Consider the following 27,182-nt stretch of genomic DNA (forward strand, 5'->3'; position numbering starts at 1 on the left):
AGCAGTGACACACCATGGTGTCAAGCGTGGCACCAGCCGGATGCCCTGGACTGTCCCCACTGTGGGGCTGGCGCTGGCTCCTGGTCCTCCCTTGCTCCTCTTCACGTTGGATATTCATTTCTTTCCATTTCCTAATTATGCTGGTTAGTACAGGGCCTCTATTTAACCAGACAATTATTTAATCTGAACAGAACATACAAATGTGTGAACTTTTTGAAAGTTTTGTTTTGTTTGTCTGTGTTTTATGCTCCTGTGCTTTTTGATTTTTTTTTTTTTTTTTAATGAATTTGGTAGGCCACCTCTTATCTCTGAGGTTCCTGCTTAACCTAAATCAAACATCTTGAATACGTAACAAAGAAGAATCAATTTTTTACATTAACTGTAGCTCAGATGCTGTGTGGTCTGATACATCCAGACTGGGTGGTAATAAGTTCACTTCTTTTGATTTCCTGGGCTAATAAGAAACTTCTTTACTTTGCTAAGAACCTTCTTTGCTGTGAGGTGCCAGAGCCCTGGATCAGGAGTCTCCTTCTCTGGAGACACTTGGGGAGAGGTCCATGGATGCTGTTGCCAGCTCACTCCCTGCTTGCTGGCTTCGTACTGCTTTCATGTTAATTTGCAAATGACAAGTGAGCCTTCCTGCTGTGCCTGCTTTTCAGAATTGATATTAATCAATCCAAGGCACAAACAAAACAATTAAAAATCAATAGCTGTGCAGCTATTAGAGAGCAAAATTTCATTAAGGTTAATAATTCCGGGAATTAGGGAACTAATCAGCCATAGGGATCTCCAGAAGAAGCCACCCCAGGCTCTGTTCTCCATCTAGCCTGCCCTGACCCTGCCAAACATTTAGAATAAGTTACTTGCTATTATTTTGTAGCTAATAGTCATGATAAGGATTGAAAATCAGGCTTGTAGCTAATAACTCATGTACTTGGCAATTATCTCTTTGTAGAATAAATGCAAGCAGCATGTGGCACAGGACTGTGCTGCAAAGGCAGAGCCGCTTGTCCTGGGTCTGTCTCTCTGTGCCGTAAGAGGTATTTTTTCCATAAAACCACTTATCTTTGTAAATTCACTTTAGTAGTGCTTGTCTTTGACTCGAAAACCACGAGCTGATAGCTCTAAGGCAGCACTTCAAGACCACAAGAGTACAAGTAATGAGTTCAAGTGAAGAAAAAGGAAATGAAAATCTGAACATGAAGGACAGATTTTTGTCAAAACCCCATTCTCTGGTGAGGTCAGTAGAATGACTTAACACAGAACCATAACAGACTTTGTTTTAGATTTACATGCAAATATCCTATTTATTTGTTTCTGTGGACCCTGACATGCTTTAAGGAACCCCTGGGATCACAGGGAATTACGGAGGGTGTGATGGGGCACTGCTACTGGAGACAAAACACACAATATCTGGGCTGAATGATACAAGAGGAAATATTGATGAAAGGCACAGATTAAGGAGAAGTAAAATAAAATAGTAGTTAGCCTACACTAACCTGCTGCCGTACCTGGTGAACTCTGCTCCTGGTAGCCAACCTGCCCCTGATAGGGCTCACTGGGTAAATGTATAATCAGACTTGGATGTTTTATTATGTGCAAATATATAATTGGACTTGTATTTTTATTATGTGTAAATATATAATCAGACTTGTATTTTTTATTATAGGTAAATATAAAATTGGACTTGTGATTTTTTTTTTTTTCAGTTTTCATACGTGAAGATGCTGCAGGGAGTGGAGCATCTCCTGTGTGAGGAAAGGCTGAGGGAGCTGGGGCTCTGGAGCTGGACAAGAGGACACTGAGGGGAGACTCATTCCTGGGGATCAATATGGAAAGGGGGAGTGTCAGGAGGATGGAGCCAGGCTCTGCTGGTGACAACCAGTGATAGGACAAGGGGTAATGGGTTCAAACGGGAGCACAGGAGGTTCCACTTAAACTTGAGAAGAAACTTCTTCCCGGTGAGGGTGTCAGAGCCTGGCCCAGGCTGCCCAGGGGGTTGTGGAGTCTCCTTCTGTGCAGACATTCCAACCCGCCTGGACACCTTCCTGTGTAACCTCATCTGGGTGTTCCTGCTCCATGGGGGGATTGCACTGGATGAGCTTTCCAGGGCCCTTCCAGCCCCTGATATTCGGTGATTTTGTGAAATGGCACATGCCTAATAAAGATTTCTGTCCCAGAAGATGAGACGTGAGCCCTAGTGAAGTCTCCAAGGAGCCCATGGCCACCATGCAGACGTTGCCCTGACATGTGCACAGGTTTTGCTTGGGAGCACCAGGACATGGCAGAAGTGTCTCATCCCCTGGGATATTTGCAGCCGAGATGTGGTGAGAGGAGCGAACATCGAGAGCAGGAATAGCAGGTACGTCCCCTCTTGTGCTCACCCTTGGGGTTCGGGGCTGGGGAGCAGCGTGTGGAGGGCACAGACACTTGGTTGAATCCTGCATCAGTCATTTTTAGAAAAGTTATGAATTATATCTAATGACATAGTTGTCAATCAAATCCAGACTGTGTGCGTGGTTTTGGTTTGTTTTTTAGTTTTTTGTTTTGTTGTGGTTTTTGTGTTGTTTTTTTTTTTTTTTTTTTTTTTTCCTCTTTAATTAAAGTCAGCTAGAGAGCTCATTTTAGATCAGGTAGGATGGCTGAAATTCAATATACCCATCAGAAAACCAGCAATCATTGAATCACAGGATGGTTTGTGTTGAAGGGCCATTCCCAGCTCCCTCAGTGCCTCCCTGCCATGACAGGGACATCTGCACCAGCTCAGGTTGCTCAGAGCCCCGTCCAGCCTGGCCTGGGATGTCTCCAGGGATGGTTCAGCCACCACCTCTCTGGCCAACCTGGGCCAGGCTCTCACCACCCTCAGGGCAACAATTCCTGCCTCATATCCAGCCTCAATCTCCCTCCTTTAGTTTAAACCATCACCCCTTGTCCTGTCGCAACAGACCCTGCTCAAAAGTCTGTACCTGTTTAATTTTATTAATTTTTATATTATGCATCATCTGTTTTCCATGTTGATTGATAACAAAGGAATGTAAAAGCAATTTATAAGGCTAATCATTTCTAATTAACTGGTGTTTTTAAAAAGACAAAACATGGGCCATGCAACTTATAAATAAGAAATAATTATCTTTTATAAACTCCAATGGAGTGTATGTGCCAATGTGCATTTGTGCTTGGGCAACAATCTGCTCTGAATCTTCCCTCCAGGAATCCAGCATCCCTTGGTGCTGGGGCTGGAACAGCTCTCCGTCGCCTTCAGATAAAATGATCAATCTGTTTTGCTTTGGCATGAATACCTTTGATTATAAGCAATGGAATAGCTTGTGACACAGTTTCCCTCTGCATCTGCAGCCCCTCGCGCTTTAGCCGTGCTGCCAGTTGCTGCGGGACACGAGTGTGTGTATTTTCACATCAGGCTTGTAGAAGGAACTTACACATGTGAATCTTCTAAAAGATACAAAAAGATAATTTATGTTTAAAACTAAAAGGTTGAAATGGATTTTGTGTATACTTCTGTACAAGTAATTATAGATTTGAAAGCATGTATTTTCATGTAGAGATGCCAGTCATATGCTGCCTCTTTCTGTTACTGGATTCATCAGCACTTTTATGTTTTGGCTGTGATTTTAGTACTGAAAGGCAATGTGAGTGAACAAACCCTCTCTCCTCATAACAACAGCCAAGCAAAATGGTTCACATGTCCCAGACAAGCTCTGGGTGTGCTTCTTGCTCTGGAAATGTAATTCCTGAAGGTTGCCGGCACCAGGCAAGTTCAGCTTCCCAACAGAAACCATGTTAATTTCTCCCCAGCTGACTCTATGCAATTCATCCTGGTTCTGCCCTTGACTAGTTTGTCTTTTCCTCTTCTGAATAAATGAAAACATGAAAACACACAAGGGAATCATCCATCCAGGCCGTTGGGTTGCTGCAATGCTCACAGGTTCGTATACACTTGCATTGCTTCTCTGGATGTGGCCCTGCGATTTCAAATTAATAAATGATCTAATTTTTACTGTACTAATCTTCATAGATCAGTTGATAGGCTTAAAGATTTGCTGACATTAGGCAGACGGAAAGAAACAAAAGTCTTTTGCACAGTTAGAATTGCCAAGGAAACCATTCTGCTGGTATCTAACGTTGGTATTTCAGTTTTTCCCTTGTGTGACTGTTGGAAAACTGACTATAGAACAAAAATGGTCCAGTCTGAATGTATCGTCACTCAATGTCTTTGTCATTTTCTATCAGCATACCCAAGAGCTTTTGCCATTCTTCTGAGGTTTGTTGGGCTTGCCGGTTTTATTGCTAGAAATGCATGCAGCTCAATTTAAAAATATGATACTTGATGGAAAACCATGAATTAAAGGATTGCCCGTATCTAGAATGTTTCCCAGTCATCTCACGTTTTCTAAAATAACCTATTAACTAAATTTTAGTCTTTATTTTAAACTAGGTCACCTTTAAGAATTTCTAGTGCTTGAAATCCGATTTGTAGTGCTTGAACCAAATCAAATACCAGTTGGACTCCATTTAAAAATGAGTTTATTTCTGGTAAAAGCGGGTTTTCTGAAGCAGAGCGGTGTGTTTGACTTGTGGTACTAAACTACAAACAACAGCTTTCCGATCGTCCAGGTAAACTTCACGTTGCTTGACTGTTTTGTTGGATACCTGTTATTTCTATTAATCCTTATTTTTTTTTCAGAGTATATTTCAAAAGGAAGTTTTCTAGATACTAAAGTCTTAGGAAGACTGATGGAATAAGAACACAACCACTCTTTAAAGCAAAGAGGCTGGGGCTGTGAGTTCACCTGATGATCTTTAGCACTGAAGTGAGTTTTCTGGCCATGACAGCCTGAATGGGACTGGTTTGTGATAATTTCAAGATGTTTTATATGCTAGAAATACCTGGCCTGTGGCTTTTTGCTTTCCACATGAGCATGACCTAGGAGATATCAGGTGCATTGCACCATTACAAAATGAAGCCCTAATCCAAGAGGCAGCTTAATCCTGTGTGCTCGTTTAGGGCCCAGCTAGTCCCGGCTCAGATGGAGCTGAGCCTGAGCTCAGGGAGCATCCTGACAGATGTCACTCTGATTTCAATGCTTTTCAGAAATAACTCCTTTTTCATTCCTGTGTCTGTACATGTGCTAATGAGCTTGTGGTTTGAATCAGCTTCTGATTTGTGACTTTTAATTTAGCTTACAATAGGCTATCTGTGAGGCTTTGTATTTGAGGATATAATTCAGTATAATTATTCCAGGGAAGTTTTGAGGAAGCTGTACTTGCAGCCAAGACAGCATCTCCATTCTTCTTTCACTGCTAATCAGTTTATATGAGCCTTTCCTATTCACAGCTTTGACCATACTGAATTTTTCTGAAACAAGCACTTCATCCATGGTTATCAGACAGCAACATGCCTGACAAATGACATTATATTCAGCAAAAAGCCTCAGGAAGCACAGATTGGCCACCTCTTTCCCTCAGAGAACTGGACAATAGAGGCTTTTTGTTACTGTTCATTTTTCTTCTGTCATAAGATCTTCTATCTTCTATTTTTCTCTTCTGTATCCTGGACATTTTCTAATCCTTTTCTGAAGACCATACAATAGTAGGTTATTTTTCAGTTTAAAATGAGATATGACTAAAGCCTCCGGTCTGCCCCAAACCTCCTTTCTTTTCCTTTCTTTTCTGTTTAAACTCAATTCACATAATAGCCACAGGAAACTCATTTACATGTTCAGAACCTGGAGAAAAATCCCTGGCAGGTCCTTGCCTGGCACTGGCTCCTATTGATGCTCAGGCTGCGTTTCCTGAGGATGGTACCTCTCTTATTCTGAAATAATAATAAAAATTAAATGTGGAAATTATTTAAAGAGAGACTGAAAGCTCCCCCCTGCCTCCAGCAAGGGGAAATGCACTTTCCCTTGGTGTGAGGATAAAAGGTGTGGATGACAGCAAGTAGAAAATATATTCCCAGTGATCATCCTTGGCACTGGGTGGAGGAGTGTGGTCTCTGAGTTATAGTTGTCATTACCCCAGTTCCTACAGATTATACATCCAGAGAGGAAGTCATTTTCAAAATAGAAATATTGGCATTTGTGCTGAAACGTGGCAGGGAGCTTACTGAAATAGGAGAATATGTTCTATTAATATTATGAGTTATTATTATTGTCCTGCACTAAGCTTTGAAAGCCTGACACCTTCCCTGTGAGGCAGAGGTGGGTTCCAGAGATGATTATATCACCTTATAAAGAATGTTTGGTGTCATAGACACAACATGTTTGCTCCTAGGTCTTGACTTTCCCATAAGCAAAAATCAACATGATGCAACCTGCTTGGACCAAGAGTTTAGCTTTAAAGCTTTTCTATGGCCATTTCTACCTTTCCAAGCATGAAGGAGCAGAAACCCAGTGGCAACAGCACTGAAGGAGTCCTATTCCTGCAGCAAGACAAGGACCGTCCTACTGATACAACTGGAGAACAGTGTGGGACCCTTTGCAGCTGGAGGAGGTGGTCACGTAGTTATCAAAACCAGCCAGTTTACTTGCTCCTACCCAAACTGTGAGACACCAACTACATAATGACATATCATGGATGGGAACGGAATGTATCTTCTTGCTCTGTGGGATTTGCTCATAGTAGCAGCAGCTGCATTGGCAACTGCCCCGTTCATGAAGGAGGAAAGCATTGCCTGAGATGGCATGATGGGACTTCAAAAGCATCAGAGAGGTTAATGACAAATGTCCCTCGCACTCCAGCAGCCAAGTGCCTTAAGCTCCTTCTCTAGTGTTTGCTGAAATGCAAACAGTCTTTAGGTATGTGCAGCAGAGTCCGCAGCAGGAAGGAACTGAAAACCCTGTTTATTACCCAGATGCAACATGTCCTTTACAGACCAAACCAAAGATCTCTGTCTCAAACAGTTTCCATCTGTTCCCTCGAATTAATGATTTCTAATTAGACAAAACACATTCTTGCCCTTCCCTGCAAATTCAGTTTTGATTCTAAAAATGGAAAATGCACTGTAGGGTGCTATATTTTCATGACCCTTATGCAAATCTCAGGCAGCGGCAAAAGAAGATGCCCCCCTGCCTCCAAACAGCCGTGGTGTGATACTCCAGAGAAGCACCAGAGGCCAGTGAATTTGCTCATTTGGACACATCTGAGTTGTCTGACCTTTGCAAAAGGAATGAAGTACGTCATGAAGAATAAAGCACAGGAGTAACTTAAGAAAGGAAATCATATTGATGGTCAATTGACTCCTGATATTCTCAATCTAGTAGTTCTGTGAGCAGAGGAATCAAGGTGTGAATGGAGAAGAATGACCACTGAGAAGGGATCTGCTCCCACTCTAAGCTACACCACTCAGTCCATGCTGGTGGATTCCTGGTTGTAAGCAGCTCCTGCAGCTACACTTGTCTGTTCTGCTGAAAACTGCTGGGTTTGTATTATTTAGCCTGCTTGAAAGAACCAAAAGAGGTGCCCAGGGATAATGCCTTGTGCACGCCCGCCTCCAGCAGAAAGCCTCCGAATCCATTTGCTATTATTAATAACAGTAATCATCACAATTTACATATGCGGCTGGCAGCTTTGGAAGGGCTCCTGTAAACATCTCCCTTCTATAAATATGGGAGTTTCCAGCAGCCGCAGCTTCTTGGTCAGGCTTCTCCGGGACCTCTTGATCGCAGATGCTGCTGGATGTCTGGGAGCGGTGGGTACGGCACTGGGGCACAATGCGGGGATGCGGTGGGGACAGATGGTGGGATTTACTGCGTGGGACTTGGCGAAGGGATCTGAAACTGCTTCCCGTGAGCTACCGGGCATGGCTGCAGCTGGAGAGGGGACGGGTGCTGTGTGGACTGTGCGTGCTGCAGCGGCACTCGGTGCAACAAGTGCTTTGCGCTTTCTTCTTCGCTTCCTATCTTTCTCCTCCTTTTTTGTTATCCCATCTCCTGACATAAAATCTAAAATACGTTGCAAAGTGATGCATCAAACTGCTTCTTTTAATTAGGAGACACTTGCTGCTTCCACTTTCTATTTTTTTACGCAATGGTAGGTGTACAGTCCAGGGACTCCTGATCATGGGTCCGGCAGTAAAACCTAATCCCTTCCAAATCGCTTGTTATTACGGGTGACAAATAGTTTACAGGAACATTAGCTGTTCCTCTGGACTGTAACTGAGTGAGCCTGTTTGGCTGCAACCACCTTCCCTGGAATTGTCACTTCTGGCTGATGCGTGATACCAAAATTGCTCATTGCCACAATGATCCGAGTAAAATTAGGCTCCATCTTTTTCTCAGCATGGGCGTGGAATTTCTTTAGTTATCTAGGATAAATATGTATGCTAAATTGCTATTGAAATATACAGAATATTTTTTGTCTCTCATTAGATATCTGAAGGCCAGAAAATATAATACATAATGTAGCCATTTTCGATGGAAGATTCCATACATTGTCTTGTTAGCCTCAAAATTGCTCTTCAATTCAAGTGAAAGAAAGAAACACTGCAGGAATGCTGGTGAAGTACAGTTGCTGAGCCCAGATAATTGAAATATAATTTGCTGGGAACTAGTGTTTAATTTAAAATCCATCCATATGCAGAGTGCAGTAGAACTTGTCAGAATTCTGAAGCATTTCTGATTGCAAAAAGAGGCCATTGCAGGCAAGGGGATGTATGTAGAACTATTGTGTGGCCACTTCTGTGGTGCAGGTGTCTGCCACGTTCATTCTCAGATGGAGTTTTACTGATTTACAGTGGGTGAGGGCCAAAGCATTGGAGAAACACGAGAATATTTCATCAAAATTCATTCTCTTCGCCCACCCAGGTTATGAAGATGCATTTTTGTTCATGTGGCTGTGTGCACACACACAGTTTACAGAGGATGGAAATGCTTTTTGTAACAAGTTCTGTAGGTCAAGAACACCATTTGAGGAAAAAAACACAAATACCATAATCCCACCTCCTAAATATATTTTCTTACAGAGTTCCTTCCTCATTTGGAAAGTCTACATCTGTAGTGTCAGAGATGTAAACACATTGTAGGCTTTTATGGCTATATTACTTAATTTCCCCCTATTTCTTGTGGTCACTGGTGGCAATGTGGAAGGACCGGCCACTTGCCACCTGGATCACGTGCCCCCACGGGCTGGGCGTGATGGCCATGGTGCATTTGTAGGTGGGAAGCTCTTACTGATGCGCTGAGCTATTTATCTCAGCTCTACATGCAACAGCCTATTTTAAATACAGATTTAATATAGCTGATATTGGTAGGGTTGCGGAGGGAATACAGAATTTAATTTGCGGTGTCAGCTCTGGTGACAGGTTCATCTGTAATGTTATGAATTAGCTGCAACAGCTTTACCTGTGGAAACATTGCGTGCACTGCTTGTCTGCCTCTTTTAAATGTTTAAGCCAGCTCTTGTTCTCTAAATGAATGTGGGCTTTTTTCTTATTATCTCACAAAGCTACAAAACTCCATTTCATTTCATGATGCCATTAACCGTCTGTCTGATTTCCAAGCTGCAGCTTTGTTTGCTCCCCGCTTCTCTCACAACCTATTGTGGATTACTCAAAAGAAAAGAAGAGAAAAGACTTATCATTTGGTGGTAGAAGCACAGAGACTCAACCAAAATTAATTCCTCCTATTAATCTGCCTTGGGATTTGGAGAGAGAATGGCAAAACTCACAGTGGAAACATAGACATGTGTTGAACAGTTTTTGTAGTGCAATATCCGTCTTCCAACAGCAATATATTACAACCTGGCCATGCTGACTGTCATCCATCACGTTCCTTTTGCAAAGTACAAGAGATGGTTGGAAGCTGATTTGAGGTGTTTCGCTTTCCTTGCAACCCGATCCCAGGGGAAGGGGCTTCAGAGGTTGACTGAGGGAGATAACACCCCATTATTTCTTCCATCCATGAAACCCTCCAACCTCACCAAGAGCCAGTGGGAACCCAGGTCACTCATCTGTTCTTGGTAAGTCCTTGGGGTTACTCAGAACTTCAACTGAGAGCTATCATAAAAGGATATTTCACTTATTTCTTTTCCCTCATCCCTATTCCCTGGTTATACCCCACTATTTGCACCTTCCCTGATCTTCACTTTGAAAAAGAAAAACGTTTCCTCATCACCCCAAACTGACCCTGGTTGGTCATCAGAGGACTTTCTGCTCGTGCTGTACGATGGTTGAAGCGGAGGAGGAAGATCCTCGGGACTCAGTGGTTGGACTCAATGATCTTAAGGGGCCTTTTCCAACCCAAATGATAGAGCACAGGACAGGTTTCAGGTTATTCCTTTTCCATATGAACCTGGGTTGCATCAGGGCAACTTCCCAGTGGACGCAGCCTCTGTCTGCAGCACTGCAGCTTTTTGGTTTTTAAATGTGTACTCACCTGCTTTATTTTTTATTATTTAAACCTGTCAAATAGCGGAAGTACCAATGAACATATGTTCCAACTGAGCAGGTCAGGTCACTCCAGCTGATTTAAGTTTCAATATATTGGTCAGTGTAGATCTATCTTGCACAGGCAGAGGAAAATGAAAAGTGCTTTTCTGGTAATCCCAGGAGCTTGGTTGGGATCAGCAATAGAAAGCTAATAAAGGAGAGTGAAAATAAGGCTTTTAATGCCCTGCTAGCTATGGGTGCTCCATGTCATGTTGTTGGCAAAGGAAGTGCAAAAATTTGCAGATACCTTAATTCATGACATCTTAATCAGGACTAACAACACCAAAGGGAGAGCAGAAACAGCAGTAAATTCTAGTAGCTTTGCAGTGCCTCTGCAGTTGGGAGCATCTCTCGGGACTGCCAAGAACATCAGCAAAGTTGCTCCCCGGGTGACTGAGCCACAAAACATTATTTTCTTTGCTCTTGGTAAAAATTTCAGTCCTTTTAATAACTGTACAATGTCATGGAGGAGAGTGAGCAGGAACACTTGAGTGAGGGGTTTTCCCTGTGCACACCTGGGGAGTAATTGGGGTGCATGTACAGCCACCCTGGTGCTGCCACCTGCTCCTCCAGGAATAGGCTGTGGGAAATAAATCATTAGTTTAGACAGGATATAGCCAGATTTTACCATATCTACCATAATTTGTGTATTTATACTTGCTGTTAAGACACATGGTTTCATCCAAGACTTTAACATATTGAATGCACAGGGTATGACATCCCCTGCTGATTTGGTGGGATGAATGTTGGGGTGTTCCTGCACCCCAAAGCTCTTGGGGTGGCTTTCCAGGCCAGAGGGTCAGACAGTACGACTTGCTCCAAGGATACATCTTTGGAGCATTTCTAGGAAAAAGCAGGGGACATTGCTGTGGCCCGAAGCCCCACTGCAGGGACGGGAGGTGATGTCCTGTTGCTGGTGCCTGTTGTCCCAACTTCCAGCTCCCATTTAGCGGGACCTCTCCTGGGTGACATCTGTGATGGTTGCAAAGGAAATTAGGGGCTAAAAGCAGGAGCCTCTTAGAGAGGCCAGAGGCTCCATCAGCTATAAAAGGCAAAGCTCCCCAGCCCTCTTGAGCTTGGATATCCACCACCAATTTCTTTCTCCATTTAAGGGCTGCCACTTGAGCTCCCGGAGCACTAATGGAGGTTTGTTCGGACCCTTTCACATCTCCTTTTGCCCTGGCGAGATGACTCACTGCAAGGACCCAGAGCTCTGCCATAGACGTCCTTCTCTCCAGGAGGAATTTTTCCAGGATTGCTCCTCCTTGGAGGAGTGCCCGGTACATAAGTGTGACCATCCATCACCTTTGCATCAGTCTATCGTTTCTCTTTCAACATTCCTGCTTGCGTGAGCTGTTTTACTACTTGGCTTTAATATTTTTTCCATTTTCCCATCTTGGATTTCTAGTCCAAACAAAATCATTGTGCCACAGAGCTGGGGCTTTCACTGTGTAAATGAGGGTAGTTGTACTCAGGTGGCTGAATAAGTGAGGACTCTTAAATTAACTCCAGCATATTGTTATAGGCGCTTTGTGCTATACTCCTACTGAGTGGTTATAGCAATGCAGCATGTCTGCTTTATGGTCTTATTGAGTCATTTCTCTGCTGGATTAGTCTCTGTCCTATCAATAACTTCTCTAAAAATGAGTCAGAAGAGAACAAAATATGAATTAGGAGGTAAGTGTAACACAACTCTGTAATTATGGCCCAATTTTTTTGTTGCATTTCAGGTTTTTTTTTCATAAGAAACACATGATATTCCTACTTTCTATTTTTTTTTTCTTTTGGATTTGAAAGGAACAAACCACATGTTTTCTGAAACAATCACACCACAGAGCTCTTGTTGAACACAGTGCATTTCGGAGATAGGAAATACAGCAGTATGGCATCCCTGTTTGGCAGCTGCAACGCTAAACTACAGCTCTGGAGAATCAGGGACATATCAGGTGTGGATTAACCTCAGCGCTCAAATATTTTGCTGCAGTGATTGGGAACGGCTTCCTTTTCAGCACGGACAGCGAGGCTGCCGCTGGCTCTGTTCCCACACGCTCCCGTGCAGAAAAATGGTCTTGACCTATTGGGTGAGTGAGAACAGCTACATACAAGCCTATCTTAAATTAAAACAATCTATATTTACTGTAAAAACTGGAAAACAGGCACACTGGTAAATTAAAGGAGTAAAGGGGAGACAAATGGCAAACAGAAATAAGTGTAGCAAGGCTTTTTTAAAAAGTGTTTTAGTAAATGAGGGAATACTATCTATGGTATTGTTACTAGATTACTAGATAGGAACAATGCAGCTGTTAGTCATGGGCAGTGAAGGCAGAAATGTTAAACAAATTTGTTCTGAAAATACATAAAGAACAAGCTAAGGGCTCTTGATGTTGCTTGAATGAGCTCCAGCCTCCCCAGAGAGCCCCAGAGCTGTAAAATGGAACTTCACACCCAACACTGTGCCAATGAGTGGAGAGTCTATGAGAAGAACCCCTGCAAACCATGTGCACATCAGTCAATCATCCATTCCTTCATCCGTCCATCCATCTGTCCATCCCAGACATGATGGGGAGCAACAAAACTTTGAAATCACAGATTACAAAAGGCAAATATTGCTGATCTACATGGCTTAATATGAGATAGATGCTATCAGTCAAACTTACCCTTCATGCAATGTACATTTTGATATTGTTTAACATGGAAAATATATATAAGGATGAAGAAATCAGGTGACACCACCTCTTGGACTCTGGCCTTGGAACTTGGATTTTGAAAGGTTTCTGTGTCACTGCAATTGGATCAGCTGAAGGTTGGTGTGAAGCATGACCCTGGGACCTAAAGAAAACTGGCATCCACACGCTTTTTAAAACAGGATATAGATTGATGGGGCAGAGGGGTGGTGTTGCCTCTACGTCTGCTTTGGCGAGGCTGCAACTGGAACATCGTGTCCCGTTCTAACAGCCCAAATGTAAAAAAAGACACTGAGTTGGCAAAAGTTCAGATAAGTGCTATAAACACAATTTCACTACCAAAACCCTGTCTTTTGGTTAATTGAAAGGAAGTCCAGGGCTTAGAGTTTAAGTCTCATACATGAAGTGGAAACTGGTAATGTGGAGCCTATCACTGTAGAAAAAACAGAAAGAAGAAAGAAATCCATGAGTGACTTGAGGTATATTCAACAAAACTTGTGTGTGATTTCTGAACCTTGAGGATAAGTAGCCTTTGGAATGGTTGTGCTGAATCTCCATAGATTGAGAGAGAAATCGAACTCTATATTTTATAGTTTTCTAGACACAATCTAATTAAAAATCAAAGAAATAAGGGAAGACTGACTGGTGGAACTGGTCTCTCCATGGTACCTGAATATGCGTTATTATGTTCAATAGTTCTATTCTAGTACTCACCTACACAGGGGTTTTTGCCTCCAATAAGGAGTTTACTGCTCCTTGGCAACAATTTTTCAAGACTCATAGGCTTGTTAAAGTACAAATCAGAGCTACTTACTTCCACATGCACCAATTGTGGGCTGGTGTCTTCCAGACAAGATGGAGAACCACTTTTTATTTTGTTAACAGGTAAAATCTGTCACTGCTTCCTTCTGCTCCCCAAGCAACCTTCACCTGGCTGATGTTTCCCAGGTGCCGCTAACAGAGGCGGTGATGGCCCTGGGGGATGTTCCAACACAAATGAACTCTGCTGATGAAGCGAGTCAACCACCCAGTGCTTTTCTTCGGAGCGTCCTTCCTCAGCGATGTACTGGGAAACAAATGGGAACAACCAGTCATATCCATACCCACTAGTGCTTGTGATTTATAAGTAGGAAAAGAGCTCATGCAGCTGGAGGATGTGATGAGGCTTCCAGCATCTCCAATGAGTAGTGAGTGAAGAGAAGGATGCACTACTGCAGGGATGGAGGAAGGACAGGAATGCTCCTCCATGCTCAGAGTCATTGTCAGTGCCGCATTAATTTCTTCCCCCGTGCCCATCCTCGTTTCTAAGTAAATTACTAGGAGGTAATTGATCTCATTGAACTTTTCCTAAATAGGAAATGACTCATGAAAAGTCTCTGCTCTGAAGAAATGGCAGAATTAAATGAAAAACTATTCTTTTCCATCCTATAGTTGGTGTATAACACAACGAAGGTCATGACCTGTTATTTTCCCAGCTGCTGCGGATGGATCATGGCAAACTGGTGGTTTGTAGTCAAGGTGTCTGAGGTCAGATCTTAGGAAAAATGATTTACAATGGGAAAATCTGGGATGGGTTATCCAGGGAAACGGTGGAACCTTCCTTTCTGGAAGCTCTCCAGCTCTCCAGGCAGTTTTGATATACTGCGTCCTGGCCCTGCAATGAGAAATACTGCTTGCTGGAAGTTCTGACCTCTCGTTGCTATGCTGTCCTATTTTCAAATCTTCTGGAAGCACTGAATCTCCCATTTTATTATTAAATTGATCATTGTTTCCCCGAAGGAGCGCTATGTCCCATGCGTACTGTGGTGAAACCTCTTTCCTGGTGTGTGGTAGGCAGCATCCAGGGAGCAAAGATGAGGATGAGTATGCTGTGGCTCCAAAGGATGGGACAGCTCTGACAGATGGTGCCTTGAACTGTTTCATGGTGTTGTACATTCTGGGCATGTGAGGGTTGTTAGAATTCATCTGGAATTTTGACATGAAAAGCCAAGAACAAATGAAGCACCATTCTGCTGCCTGGGAACTGTGCAGGGTCCAGCACCCGCTGATTGCCTCTCACCCCAGCTCACTTGCTAGAGTAGGGGCTATTGATCCTGCTTTGACTGATTAACAGCAGGACAAATGATTTCAGGGCTTTTATCTCCAAGCACTAGCTTGAATCAATGGCAGTTCACATTTTCCAGAAGGCTGGGTATCTTGCTAAAACCCCTCTTTCCAATCAGAGGAATGAATCTTTGCAATGCTGCTGAGAAATAAAACAAGCTGTTGTCTCCTTGCCCTGTTGGAAGGCAAAGCCAGGACCAAGTCATAAGCCCTGGAGATTCGGTATGTGGGACCGAGCCGTGGAAGCGCGGGGATGTCAACATCACTGCACAGTGAGGGCCTTTAATGAAAATTAAAAATAGTACAGTGCTTTAAATGCTCCCGGACCTTAGTCGGCAAATGACAGAATGTCAATACTTGGCAGCAATCTTTTATTAAAAGTGTTTTTACAGTCTAACTTTGCTCTTTCCATGGGGACGGTTGAAGTCCCACAGGTACGGTCTGTGCCACGGGTAGCACTCGCCAGCACTCAGAGACCTCAGGTAGAATCTGGGAAATGGTGACTTTCTTCCCAGATCCACCCTTGTGTGACCTGGGGACTGAGCATGGGGCTGCAATTTAACCATTGGTTAAATAGGGTCTATTCAAATCATGGCACGTAGGCAGGAGCTGAAGTCTTGCTCGTGTCTCACAGAGCCCCAGATCTACTGAGTCCCTCAAGTCCCTCGTGAGGTCTCGTACTTCTCATCCCTCTTCCAGGCAATGAGCTGCTGTTCCACATCTCTTGCCAAGTGCTGAACCCCGATGTTTAATCACATTAACTGAGCCCTCCCGCTGTACAGCCCCGGCGCAGCACAGTGGAGCTCCCTGGAAGCCTTTAGCTTTTATTAGAGCCCAAGTTAACAATATTTTCCCTAAAGCCTGCTTTTAATTAATGTATGTATTTTCATATCCTATCCAAGATACAAGAAATGTTAGGTGTCATTAGCTAAGATCTGCTGTGCTCCATTTTCCAATAACACTAGCTTTTTCCTAAGGTAATTCATTTCTCACTCAAAGAATAACCCGTGGATATGCTTTGCTCAAGTACAAGATGTTATTCATGTATAAAAATGGTCACGATGTACCATTTGAAAAGGAGGAAAAGTGATAGCAAGTACATGGAGTGTGCAAAGAACAAAATTACTGAAGGGATTGTGTGGTTTCTTCTCTTCTAATATGGCAAGGAGGTTTTCCCCCAGTGAAAATCAAGGAGTTGGCATTACGGAGTATTTGTGGATGGGATTAATACTGGTACAAGTGCATTCAGGCTGGACATGAGGAGGGAATTGTTGGCCCTGAGGGTGGTGAGAGCCTGGCCCAGGTTGGCCAGAGAGGTGGTGGCTGAACCATCCCTGGAGACATCCCAGGCCAGGCTGGACGGGGCTCTGAGCAACCTGAGCTGGTGCAGATGTCCCTGTCATGGCAGGGGGGGCACTGGGGGAGCTGGGAACGTCCCTTCAACACAAACCATCCTGTGATTCTGTGATTTCTCTGCAAATGAATGAGCATCAGCCCAGCCTTTTGCCCCATATAATGATGTGAGACAAAGAGGTGGTTTGTGTATGATGGCAACATAGGCTCATCGGGGAGGAAAAGCTCCAAATAATCTCAGTGATCTACTCTGTCACAAACATGTGCTCTTCAGCAGCTTGAAATGTATATTTCATAAAGAGATACACAGCTTTCATTAACCACGTAGGGATTTTAATGAAAGTTTGAATGGATTTGTGAAACACTGAATATACATTTTGAAAGCTTTGAGTGGCAGTTCCATTACACGCACACGTGCCCTGATGGGCAACAGGATTTGAAACGTCTCCCTTGCTGTCAAACAGCCAGCGGGTTCTGCAGGGGAGGGAGTCAAAGAAAACTGCATATTTTTTTTAAATCTACTACCCCAAATTACCAGGTATTCAGTCAGCTCGTTTTCTTTAACTTCTGAGTAGTTCTTACTTGTAATTAATATTTACAGCATGATTGGCACTTCTCATTCCCGTGGTTTCAGTGATACATGGTGATTAGTTTAGGCAGGGAATTTCATCAGGCAGCAATGGGGAGTCTGTGTTAAAGAACCAGGTCCAGCTTCTTGGGAATGCAGCAATATCCTACAGGGAATATATTGTCAATTTAGAGTGAAAATTGTAAATAAAAGAATTGTTACATCTTCCTTATAGAGATTATTGCACAGCCTAACATCTCTCATTTTCAAGCCTTTCCTCCAAACCAGCAGCGTTGCTCTCCTGCACTCCAGCCTCTCCCAGCCCATCTTCACTGGACACAACTCATCTCCAAAATATTTTCTGCCCCATCAGGTTATCTTGTAGATGTGTGTCACATGTTTTGCACTGTTGTTGCCATTTCCTTCCTAGACTACATATTTTTAATGTGTATGTATTTCTTTGTAAGTTTTTCCAGGTACATGGTGATTTTTCTTGCTCTTCCTCTCATTTTCCAATTTGTCGGGGGTATCTGAGCAGGATTTAGACACCAACTTTTGTCATCCAGGAACAAACCAGAGTGGGGGCTACCTGTTCATAATTTATTTCATGGCACATTCACAAATACAACACACACAGACAAAAAGGAGATTTTATGCGCATTTACATTTTTCACACAGTAAAGTCACCTCTAACTTTCTTTTCAGCCCAATGTCTGTGGTTGAACTCTTGTGCTCATCACTTCAGCTCCCGGAGCTGAGGGAGGACTCGATCCTTGCTTTGCCCACAAGGTGGTGAGGCCAAAGACACTGGAGAATCACAGAATCATTTTGGCTGGAAGAGAACCTCAATGTCACTGAGTTCAACTGTTAACCCAACGCTAGCACTGCTCCATGTCCTGAGAACCTCATGTCCGTCTGTCCAGCCCTCCAGGGATGGTGACTCCAGCACTGCCCTGGGCAGCCTGTTCCAATGCCCCACAGCCCTTTGGGGAAGAAATTGTTTCCCAGATTCAACCTCAACCTTTTCCTTCATCTCTGCTCCGTCTCCTTGGATGTGGTGGATGGTTTTACTGTGGCTGCTGCAGGTTTGATGGGCCGATACGTTCTTACAACCTCCCTGGAGACACTTCTAAAATAGAAGCGAGTGCGGGGGAAAAAATCCTAACCTGATTATGATAGAATAAAGGACATAAAAGTGATATATTGCTTGGTGTATTTTTCATATCATGTGCTCATGACACTGTTTTTCCATGTGCTAAAAATACGTTCTGTAACTGCAGAATGGGTCCCAAGCTGCTGGTGGCCAAATTGATGGATACGCTTAGTCCTGAGGAGCTCAGGCTTCCTTTGGTTTCTTTCTTCAGTGATTGTGTCTGCTCTGCCATCATAAAAAAGAGAATATCTAATTTTTGGCGTTGAAAAAGAAAGGTGTCCCCTAAAAGAAAGCAGCTTCCTACACATATACCACAGAGAAGATAAATTGTATGGTCACCAATATCTCTTGGCCTAGATTTAAATTGAGTGAAGGAGGGAAGGGAGGTGTTAAAGTTTTGCATGTGAGTGTGCGTGGTGCTTTGTGACGAGAGGCAAACAAAGCCTTCATGCAAACAGGTGCTCTTAACAACTTTAAAAATAGTTTCTGCAATGCAGCCGTCTGCCTCCTGTGTTTGCAACAGACGTTTGCTGGCTCGGGGTGGCTGTGCAGGGCAGCAGGGAGGCTCTGCCCATGCATAGAGGATGAGGATGTTCTGAGGGGTTCAGAGCCTGGACCAGCAGCATCGCAACTGCATCCCATGGCAGCGAGGGGCTGAGGCTTCCCGGAGCACGGACCCTGCAACACCTTTGTGTTCTTCCCCTACCTGTATGAGAGCTGCTGCCCTCATCTTCCCTACAAACACCCACCCCTTTCCCGAAATCTGCCCATTTCCCTGGCTTTCCCAGGTTAACCACACATTTTTTTAACTTTTAAAAACCAAGTTTTCCTTTGCATTAAGTTTGCTACTCCTCAGTGCCATCCGTGGTGCTTTCCCCCCTGTATTTTGTACACTTCCCACCGCCTGCTGGCTTCTGTCTCTGCTTTTTTGTCTGTCTCGCAGTCGAGAAGCCGGTGTCCCCGTGACAGTGACTGTGCGGTGGAGACGGGAGCGGCACCACGGGCGGAACGGGCTGGGAGAAAATCTGGCTGCCAGCCCTCAGCAAGCAGCAGCTATCACCTGCTGGTAGGCAGCTAACAGAACAGTAGATCTTTGGACAGCAAGTTTAAGCCTTAATTATAGTGAGGACACCGCTGTTCCATAATATAAAAGAATTGAAAGACTCGATGTCCCTCGGGACTCCTTCAGCTTTACCGGTTAGACAGCCCCCGTCACGGTTTGCTGAAATCAATGACCGCGGGGTAATCCATCCACGCACACAAACGGGGCTGTGGAGGGAGGAGGAGCGCTTCTAATGACTCATTCTGTAACGGTAATTAATACGGGCCGTGTGTTAAAGTGGGCTGCCTGACTGAATGTGAAGATTTTTTCAGGAAATGCGTTTCCATGAAGGGTTCCCAGCCCCAGCGCGGGGTGAGCACCCTGCACTGCCTGCGCTGCACGAGCCAGGATTGTTCGCTGGATCATTTAAGTGATAAATACTAAGGCAAACCATAAAGCTCTAACGCGTGCTGTGCTTGTCACTTACGGTGAAGTTTTGTTCTTTCAACTGCAAATGAACAGCAGGATCTTGTGTTCCTTATTAAAATTAAACTGCTCTAAAAATCAATATGAATTTTGCCTGAATATGGAACTGGAATAAAGCCCCACACCTGCAGATAGCTGAACTGCTGAAGTGCACCTTTTCCCCTTCTTCAGACAGTGTTTGATTATTATTATTATTATTACCAACAAGATGCAGAAAGCATACGATTAAAATTGTACAGCCATCTAGACAAATGAAGCCTGAGTACATTTGCAGGATTATCTAAAAGCAATTGCAGTTGCTGTAGGGTCTTTAATAAGCGTATCCCATTTAAAATATTGAACAAACCGCTTCGATGGGTGTTTGTGAAGTGACTAAGATGCCTCTTGATTTTTGTCCTGGAGGATTAGCATATGTTTTGAGCTGAAAGGGTAAAGTCTATTATCTTGTGTTATTACTTTGTAGACAGTAATTAGGTATGCAGACAGCCTAAGGTGAGACTACTTCAACCTTCACTTAAGAAAAGTGAGATTTGAGCTTTTTTAGTTTAAATACTCAAGAAGAATTGCAAATGGTGCCACATTAGGTGCTTGCTGTGATTGCGGCTGTATGGACTTTTTGGATATCTTTGTCTCTGAACCAGCCAGGACAGGTCCTGGGGTGAGTCCTGCAGCAAAGTCCTGCCCCCCCAGCAGCCACTGAGCATCGCAAGGAGCAGGGTGTCCTCAAAAACCGGGCATTTCCCCTGTTAGGAGCTCTCACATCTGACAGCAATGACTGAGAGCTGCTCAGGTCTGCCAGCTCACTCTCATCGTCTTCTGTTGCTCTGGGAATTTCAGGGATGGAAATATTCTGGAGACACAGGAAGGCACATCAATGAAAGGCCTTTGAGTTTTGGTGGTAAAATTGAAGATACTCAACCATTTAAGCTGAATAAACAAGGGACGAGTGCACAGGAGCAGGTCAGCTGTTCATCTTCAAGCCAAGAACAAGGTGGTGGAGCCCTCCGTTGGGTGCCCGCACTGGTTTTATCCTAAATACACCTATTTCCTGACACGTCAATGCTGCAGCAACGTGCATTTTCGTCTTTGGTGTGTTCTAGGAGCTGATGGGGCTTTGCTTTCCCCATGGCAGAGGAGGGACAGAGGCTAAGTCAGGCTGATGGATGGGACATGTGCGAGCATCTCCGCATCACCGAGGACGAAAAACCCTTTTCCCATTTTCTGCTCAAAATGAAGTGTCTTTGTAGAAAATAAAGAGTTGCAAGCACTTTATTAGGGCAGGGGCTCTCACCTTGCAGGGGTCCCTAGGCGAGAGGCACAAGGCCACGTGTGCTCTTGGGCTGCCGTTGAAAATCCTGCAATTTTGTTACAGAACCCGGAGTTTTACGGAGATTTACGGTGTTGGAAAAAGCTGTGGCTGCTGGCAAAGGTGAATCAAAATGTATTGTACTTTAAGTGTTCACTATAATTAAGAATGTCTAATGAATCTAGCTCTCAAAAAATGCTCAACCATGCAGCACACTCCTTGCAAGTCAGATTACGGGAACGATTGTGTTGTCTGCAATACCATGAAGTGATGTAAATTTAAAAGTTGGAAATGCTTCGTGATGACTGAAACATCTATATGAGGAGTTTTCTATCTTATGGTATTATTTTAAGATTCTACCATCGCTAATGTTTCTATGACACTAAGGGGTAAAGAAAGGAGAGGTTTGGTTAAAATTCTCACCAATGTTTCAGCTGATAGATGGCTCAGTAATATTTATTTTGACGTAATGACAAAGTCCATGGCATATTTGTTTCTCAGAGAACAGGAAGATCTGTTCTTTGTCTTTCCCTTAAATGTAGCTGTAAATGAACAAGCACATGGCTGAGATTTCTGCTCATCTGAGGGAACTGGACTACACTGAGATATACTCTGTTTTGTCTCATTTTCTACCAAAAGTTTATCTGCAGTCAAGCAATTGCCTCAGTCCAGCTTTATTTCATCCCCTTCTAGCTCAGGTGCATTTTGTAAACGCTGAGTTTCACCTTGTCTATCAAAGTGGAAACTTCTGCTAATGTCTCCTAAAGGCGCCTATAATGCTGTGGTGGCTTGGCTGTCTTCACACCAGCTCAGGCTAAACTGAGCAAAAACCAATCAGTCTGCATGGCTGCTCCGGAAAACTTCCTGACTCTTATCAGCATTGAAAATATTGACAATTAACAGTCTTACTGCAAGCCTTGGGAAGTCATGAGAGGTATTTTCTCACAGGCAGGTTGCTTGAGCCTTTTTGCCCCCATCCCGCTGCTGTGCTCTCCAGCAAGTGTTTATGCCGGTTCCACTCCTGCTACAGCAAATGTGGATACATTGATTTATCACTAGCAACCAGCCCAAGCCCCCGGGGATATGATAAACAGCTATGCAAACCTCTCATAGACAGATGCTCTGTTATCCGTGTAAAGGAAATGGATGAAAAAAAGATCCTGTGCAAGCATCAATTTTTCCCTCCCTTAAATGTGACCGTAAGAAGTCACCTGTTGGCGAGGGTTTCAGCTCGGTTAATACAAAGTACGTACAGTGGTTTTCTAGTCAAACCCGGGTAGCAGGGGATACAACTGGGGTGCCCAGGGTTATTTCCCTGCCACAACCGGAATTCACGGGGCAGGAGGGGGGTCCCCGCATGTCCCCCGAGCACATCCCGCCCTGCTCCGGTGCGCACAGGGGCGAGGGCACCGCGTTCACCCGCCTGCTGCAACGGGGGGTGCTGCAAAAGCCGGCCAAAATGCCAGTTGTAGCACAGCTGCAAAGCAAAAACCTGCAAAGACGAGGCGTTTGCTTCACCCCGTGGACCCGCGGCGGTGGAGCCCCCCGACCCCGCACCCACCGGGACCCCGCACCGGAGGCGTTGATGACCGCGAACGAAAGAAGGAACCCCAGACCTGTTGCCGTTAGAGCACGTTTTTACTTCGGCACCCGCGGGTCGGGACGGGGCGGCTGCGGGGGCCGCACGCGCCGGGCTCCCCCGCACGTCTCACCGGGATCTCGGGGTTCGGTTGTTGTTGTTTTGAAGGAGCAAAACAACCCCCAAAGCACCAGTCAGTCTGCGTGAAGGAGGAATGGCCGCGGTGCAGTCAGCGCCGGGAGCGGCCGGCCCAGCTCCGCTTCCCCGGGCCGGGGCCGTCGGGGCGGGCGGCTGCGGGGCCCACGGCGGTCAGTAGGGTCCCACCACCACCGCCTCCACCTCCTTGGACGGCCGCCGGTCCTTGACCAGAAAGTTGATCATCCCCTCCGACTTGATGAGGAGGTTGCAGCCGAGGAAGAAGATGCCGAACACGACGGTGAGGGCGAGGACGCACATGACGGCGATCTGCACCACCCGCATGATGTACAGGCTCCGCTCCTCCGCCGCCTCCCCGCCGCCGTCGGTCACCACGGAGGCGGCGGTGCAGCAGCGCAGCGCCCGCTCCAGCTCCGCGGCCGCGCTGCCGGCCCCCGCCAGCAGCCCCGCCGCCGCCGTGCCCGCTCCGCCCGCCGCCGAGCCGTTCATCCCGCACGGCCGCCCCGCCGCCGCCGCCGCCGCATGCAGGCGGGCCGGGCCGTACCGAGCCCAGCCGTGCCCAGCCCTGCCCAGCCGCTCCGCGCTGCTCCGCGCCGGCGGAGGCTCCGCGCTGCCCGCTCCGCTCCCCGCAGCTCCGCTCCGCCCCGCCGCGCCCGGGCGGGGAGCGGGGCCGGGGCGGGGGCTGGAGGGACGGAAGGAGGGAGGGAGGGGAGAGGGTTTGGGGGGCGGGAGGCAGAGGTTGGGAGGGGGGGGCGGGCGTCGAGAAGGGGGATTTGGGAGGGGGGGGCGAGGGAACAAGAGTGTCGCAGGGGGCGGGTTTTGGGGAGCAGGTTGTGGAGAAGGGGGTTTGGGGAGCAGGTTTGGGAGAGGAGAATTTTGTGAGCGGGGTGCAGGGAGCGGGTTCTTAAGGCAGCAGTTTGGAGGGGCTTGGGGAGTGGGGTTTGGGGGGCACAGGATTTTTGCCAGTGAGTTTTGGTCAGTGGGTGTTTGCAAGTGGGTTTCAGGGACGGGCTTTTTTAAGGCAGCATACTGCGAGGGATGGATTGCACGGGAGTGGTGTTTGGGGAGTGTTTTAAGAGGAACAGGCTTTCAGAGATCAGGGGGAGCAGGATTTTCCAAGTGGCTTTTTAAGGGAGCAAGTTCTTGGGTGTGGGTTTTTGGGAAACGTCTTTCAGAGGAGGTTTCAGCAGTAAAGGGGTGCAGTGCTGGTCCCCAGGGCTGTATAAAGAGCTGGACCAGCCCTTTGGGGATCTGAGGACAGGGTCAGCTGAACCTCACCCTCCCCAAATATCCCTTCAGATTTAATCGATTTCATTGAAGGTTCAGCCACTGCACAGGCCCATGAGTTTTCAGGTCCCTGCTTCCCCATGTGCTGCTGAAGGCCACGGTGCCCAGGAGAGATGCCACCAGGAGCAACCTTGCGTGGCTAAGGCTGTACATCTTGGACAACATCCTCAGCCCTGGGGACCAAAGCTGCTTCCCAAGATGCCCCCAGGTGCCTGGGGATGGCAGAGGGCTTGTGTCCCCATCAGCAGTTGTGCAGGGCAGGGCAGGGCTGGCCCCACCTGCGGTTTAGAGGTTTGGGGGATAAGTGGAGGGTGGCAGCAGCTCCAGCCCCGCGATGACTTGGGGTATTTCTGAGCAGAGGATGTAGATGCTGCAAGCGGCCAGCGGCTGCTGCCATGGTTAACCCTGCCCTCTCTTTGCTCAAATGGAGATTTAATTATCGCAAACAGCCAGAGGAATCAGTGGGATGGGGCCTGCCTGGGGCTGCCAGCAAACACTGCCCATGGCAGGATGGGGTGCAATGGCCACACGGCACCTTACACTGTCCAGGGCTGGTCCTCAAAGGAATAAACTAGCGGGGAGGTCGAGGCCTGGCACGGACAAATGATGTTTTCTGAACGCCTCGCAGCTAATTTTTCTTTGTGTGCTTGTTATTTGTTACCTGACACAAGCACCCAGAGCCCAGAGGTAAGCTGTGACTCACATCCTCATCTCAGTGCACCCCATCCTGTTGGCCTGGGGCTCTGGGGGTGCAGGTCCCGCGGGGGTCCCCTCCCCGCAGAGCCCAGAGCAGCCAGAGCAGCCCACTTACGAGGCCGTAGGATGAGCTTTGCTGCCTTATCAGATGGGACACGACAGGAACATTTTGTTTTACTGTTGGAGGAAGAAGATAGTATTAATTCTAATTAGCAATGGGAATGCTGGCAGTTGCTTTAGCCAGAGGAGAATGCTGGAAGAGACATTTAAACTCCGCCTGACTCCTTTTGCAGCGGGCAGTTTGTCTGCCTTCTCCCTTTGCTGTGCAAAGCAGCTGGTGGTTGCACCGGCGTGTGGATGCCCCCGGCGCTCTTACCCTTTTATTGGCTTTTGGCACCTCTGAGCAGCAGTTAGGAAAACGGTTCCCATCCCTGAGCTATGTCAGGAAAATGGTTCCCATCCCCGAGTTATGTTGGGAAAGTCCTGTGTACACTTTAAGTCCTGAAAAGCTGGGGCCAGGGGTCAGGAGAGCTGGATCCATGTGCCTACTTGCGCTCTGTTGGACCACTAGCAAGTCTCTGCGGGTTAATTATTGGCAAATCCTAAACTTAAAGTGCTTAGGAAATGCCTTCTGACAAGTGAGTCTCATCGTGCCCCGAGGAAGCAGCGTTAGACCCATGTTAGAGACCGGGACATCGCAGCATAACAAAGTGTGGTTGTGCCAAAATGTGCAAAAGGGAGAAATTGTGGAGGACGCAATCTCTGTTCACACATATGGTAGCTTTTAACAATCAGATTTCATCTGTATTGGTTTCCTGTGATAAGAGAACAATGTAAAGAGCAAGTTGTGGTCTAAGCAGGCAAAACTATGTTTTCCACACCTCGCCACTGTAATTTAATAGCAGGATGAAGGCAAGATATGCAATTTAACCTCTTGAAATGCCTGTTATTTTTGTTCTTCTTTATACCTTAAAGATTTGCAAACCAGAATTGGATTAGCTTTGAAGAGTGAAGTGTATTTCATCTTGCCCAATGAAAAAAAATGGCCAAAAGCTTTGGGGGTAGAGATTTCAGCAGCTGCGGTGTCAGGCGGATACAGAGACCTTGCATGTAAAGGCTCAGGAAAGGGATCACTCTTCTCTGGCTTTGTAGATAATTGGAAGCAAGAAGACACCAAGAAACAGGAGGTGCTTTAAGGGGAATTTTGTGGAGCTACAGGATGGAAAAGAATGTTCTCGTTTACAATGTTTTGATGTGGAAAAAAAACATCTAGAAGAGAAGGGGGAGAAAAAAGCATAACTCATTTCAGCAATGTACGAACAGGCAGATTAGGGCAAAGACCACCTGTATGAAGTGACACAGTTGTGACTTGTGGTGCTTGGGGCTGGAGGAGGTGGTGGGTCCAGCATCCTGGGTGGGATTTGGGTGGTTGGTGTGGAGAAACCAGACCTGGGGGAGTGTTCCTGCCCCCATCCCCTGCTCTGGCAGGGTGGCATTGCTGGGGGGTCCCACCACCCTATGCCCCTCGCCCTGAGCACCTCGGCCATGCAGAGCCTCAGTGCTCACCTACGGGCACCTTACACCTTCTGGGTGTGCAGGAGGTTTGGAGGGAGCAAGGCTGTGCATGGGCTGGAGGCACCCTGAGCTCACCTGCGGGGCAGCCCCAGCTTCGTGAGTGATTGGGGCTGGGGATGGGATGGGATGGAAATGGGGATGGGATGAGGATAAGGATGGGGATGGAGATGGGGATGGGGATGAGGATGGGACGGGACGGGATGGGATGGGATGGGATGGGGGTGAGATGGGACAAGGATGGGGATGGGATGAGGATGGGGTGCAATGCAATGAGATGGGAAGGGACGGGATGGCATGGCATGGCATGGGGATGGGATGGGATGGGACAAGGATGGGTTGAGGATGGGGATGGGGATGGGATGGAGGTGGGATGGGACAAGGATGGGGAAGGGATGAGAATGGGGATGGGGATGGGATGGGGATGGGATGGGGATGGAAATAGGATAAGGATAGGGTGGAAATGGGATGGGGTGGGGATAGGGATGGGAATAGGGCTGTGTGTTTTGGATCCTTTGAGCAGGGAGCAGCTGCGTTCCAGGAACAGACATAAAGACACCTGCGGGAGTGCGGGACAGTCTGGCCGAGCGCTGCCTTTGTCCTGTGGGGCTCAAACTGAACCCCAGCTCCTGGGGAACTGCCTGGCCAGTGGCAGGACAGTGTGAGCAAGGTCAGGGCTTGTGCTGCCCACACCTGCTGCAGCCCGGGCCAGCAGCGCTGAGGGAGAGGTGACCCGAAACCCAGAGAGAGGTG

The 27,182-nt window shown here is 46.3% G+C and overlaps 1 protein-coding gene across 1 annotated transcript; it reads right to left on the minus strand.

Moving 5' to 3' along the window:
• Positions 1 to 23,027: 23,027 nt before the first annotated feature.
• RPRM (reprimo, TP53 dependent G2 arrest mediator homolog) lies at positions 23,028 to 23,363 on the minus strand (the record flags this gene model as incomplete). The annotated part of the gene is made up of 1 exon (XM_080346904.1): positions 23,028 to 23,363. One exon carries the CDS (start codon positions 23,361 to 23,363, stop codon positions 23,028 to 23,030), a length of 336 nt encoding a protein of 111 aa, XP_080203030.1.
• Positions 23,364 to 27,182: the final 3,819 nt, after the last annotated feature.

The sequence above is a fragment of the Nesoenas mayeri genome, assembly GCF_963082525.1.
Source record: "Nesoenas mayeri genome assembly, chromosome: 6".
Classification (NCBI taxonomy): domain Eukaryota; kingdom Metazoa; phylum Chordata; class Aves; order Columbiformes; family Columbidae; genus Nesoenas; species Nesoenas mayeri.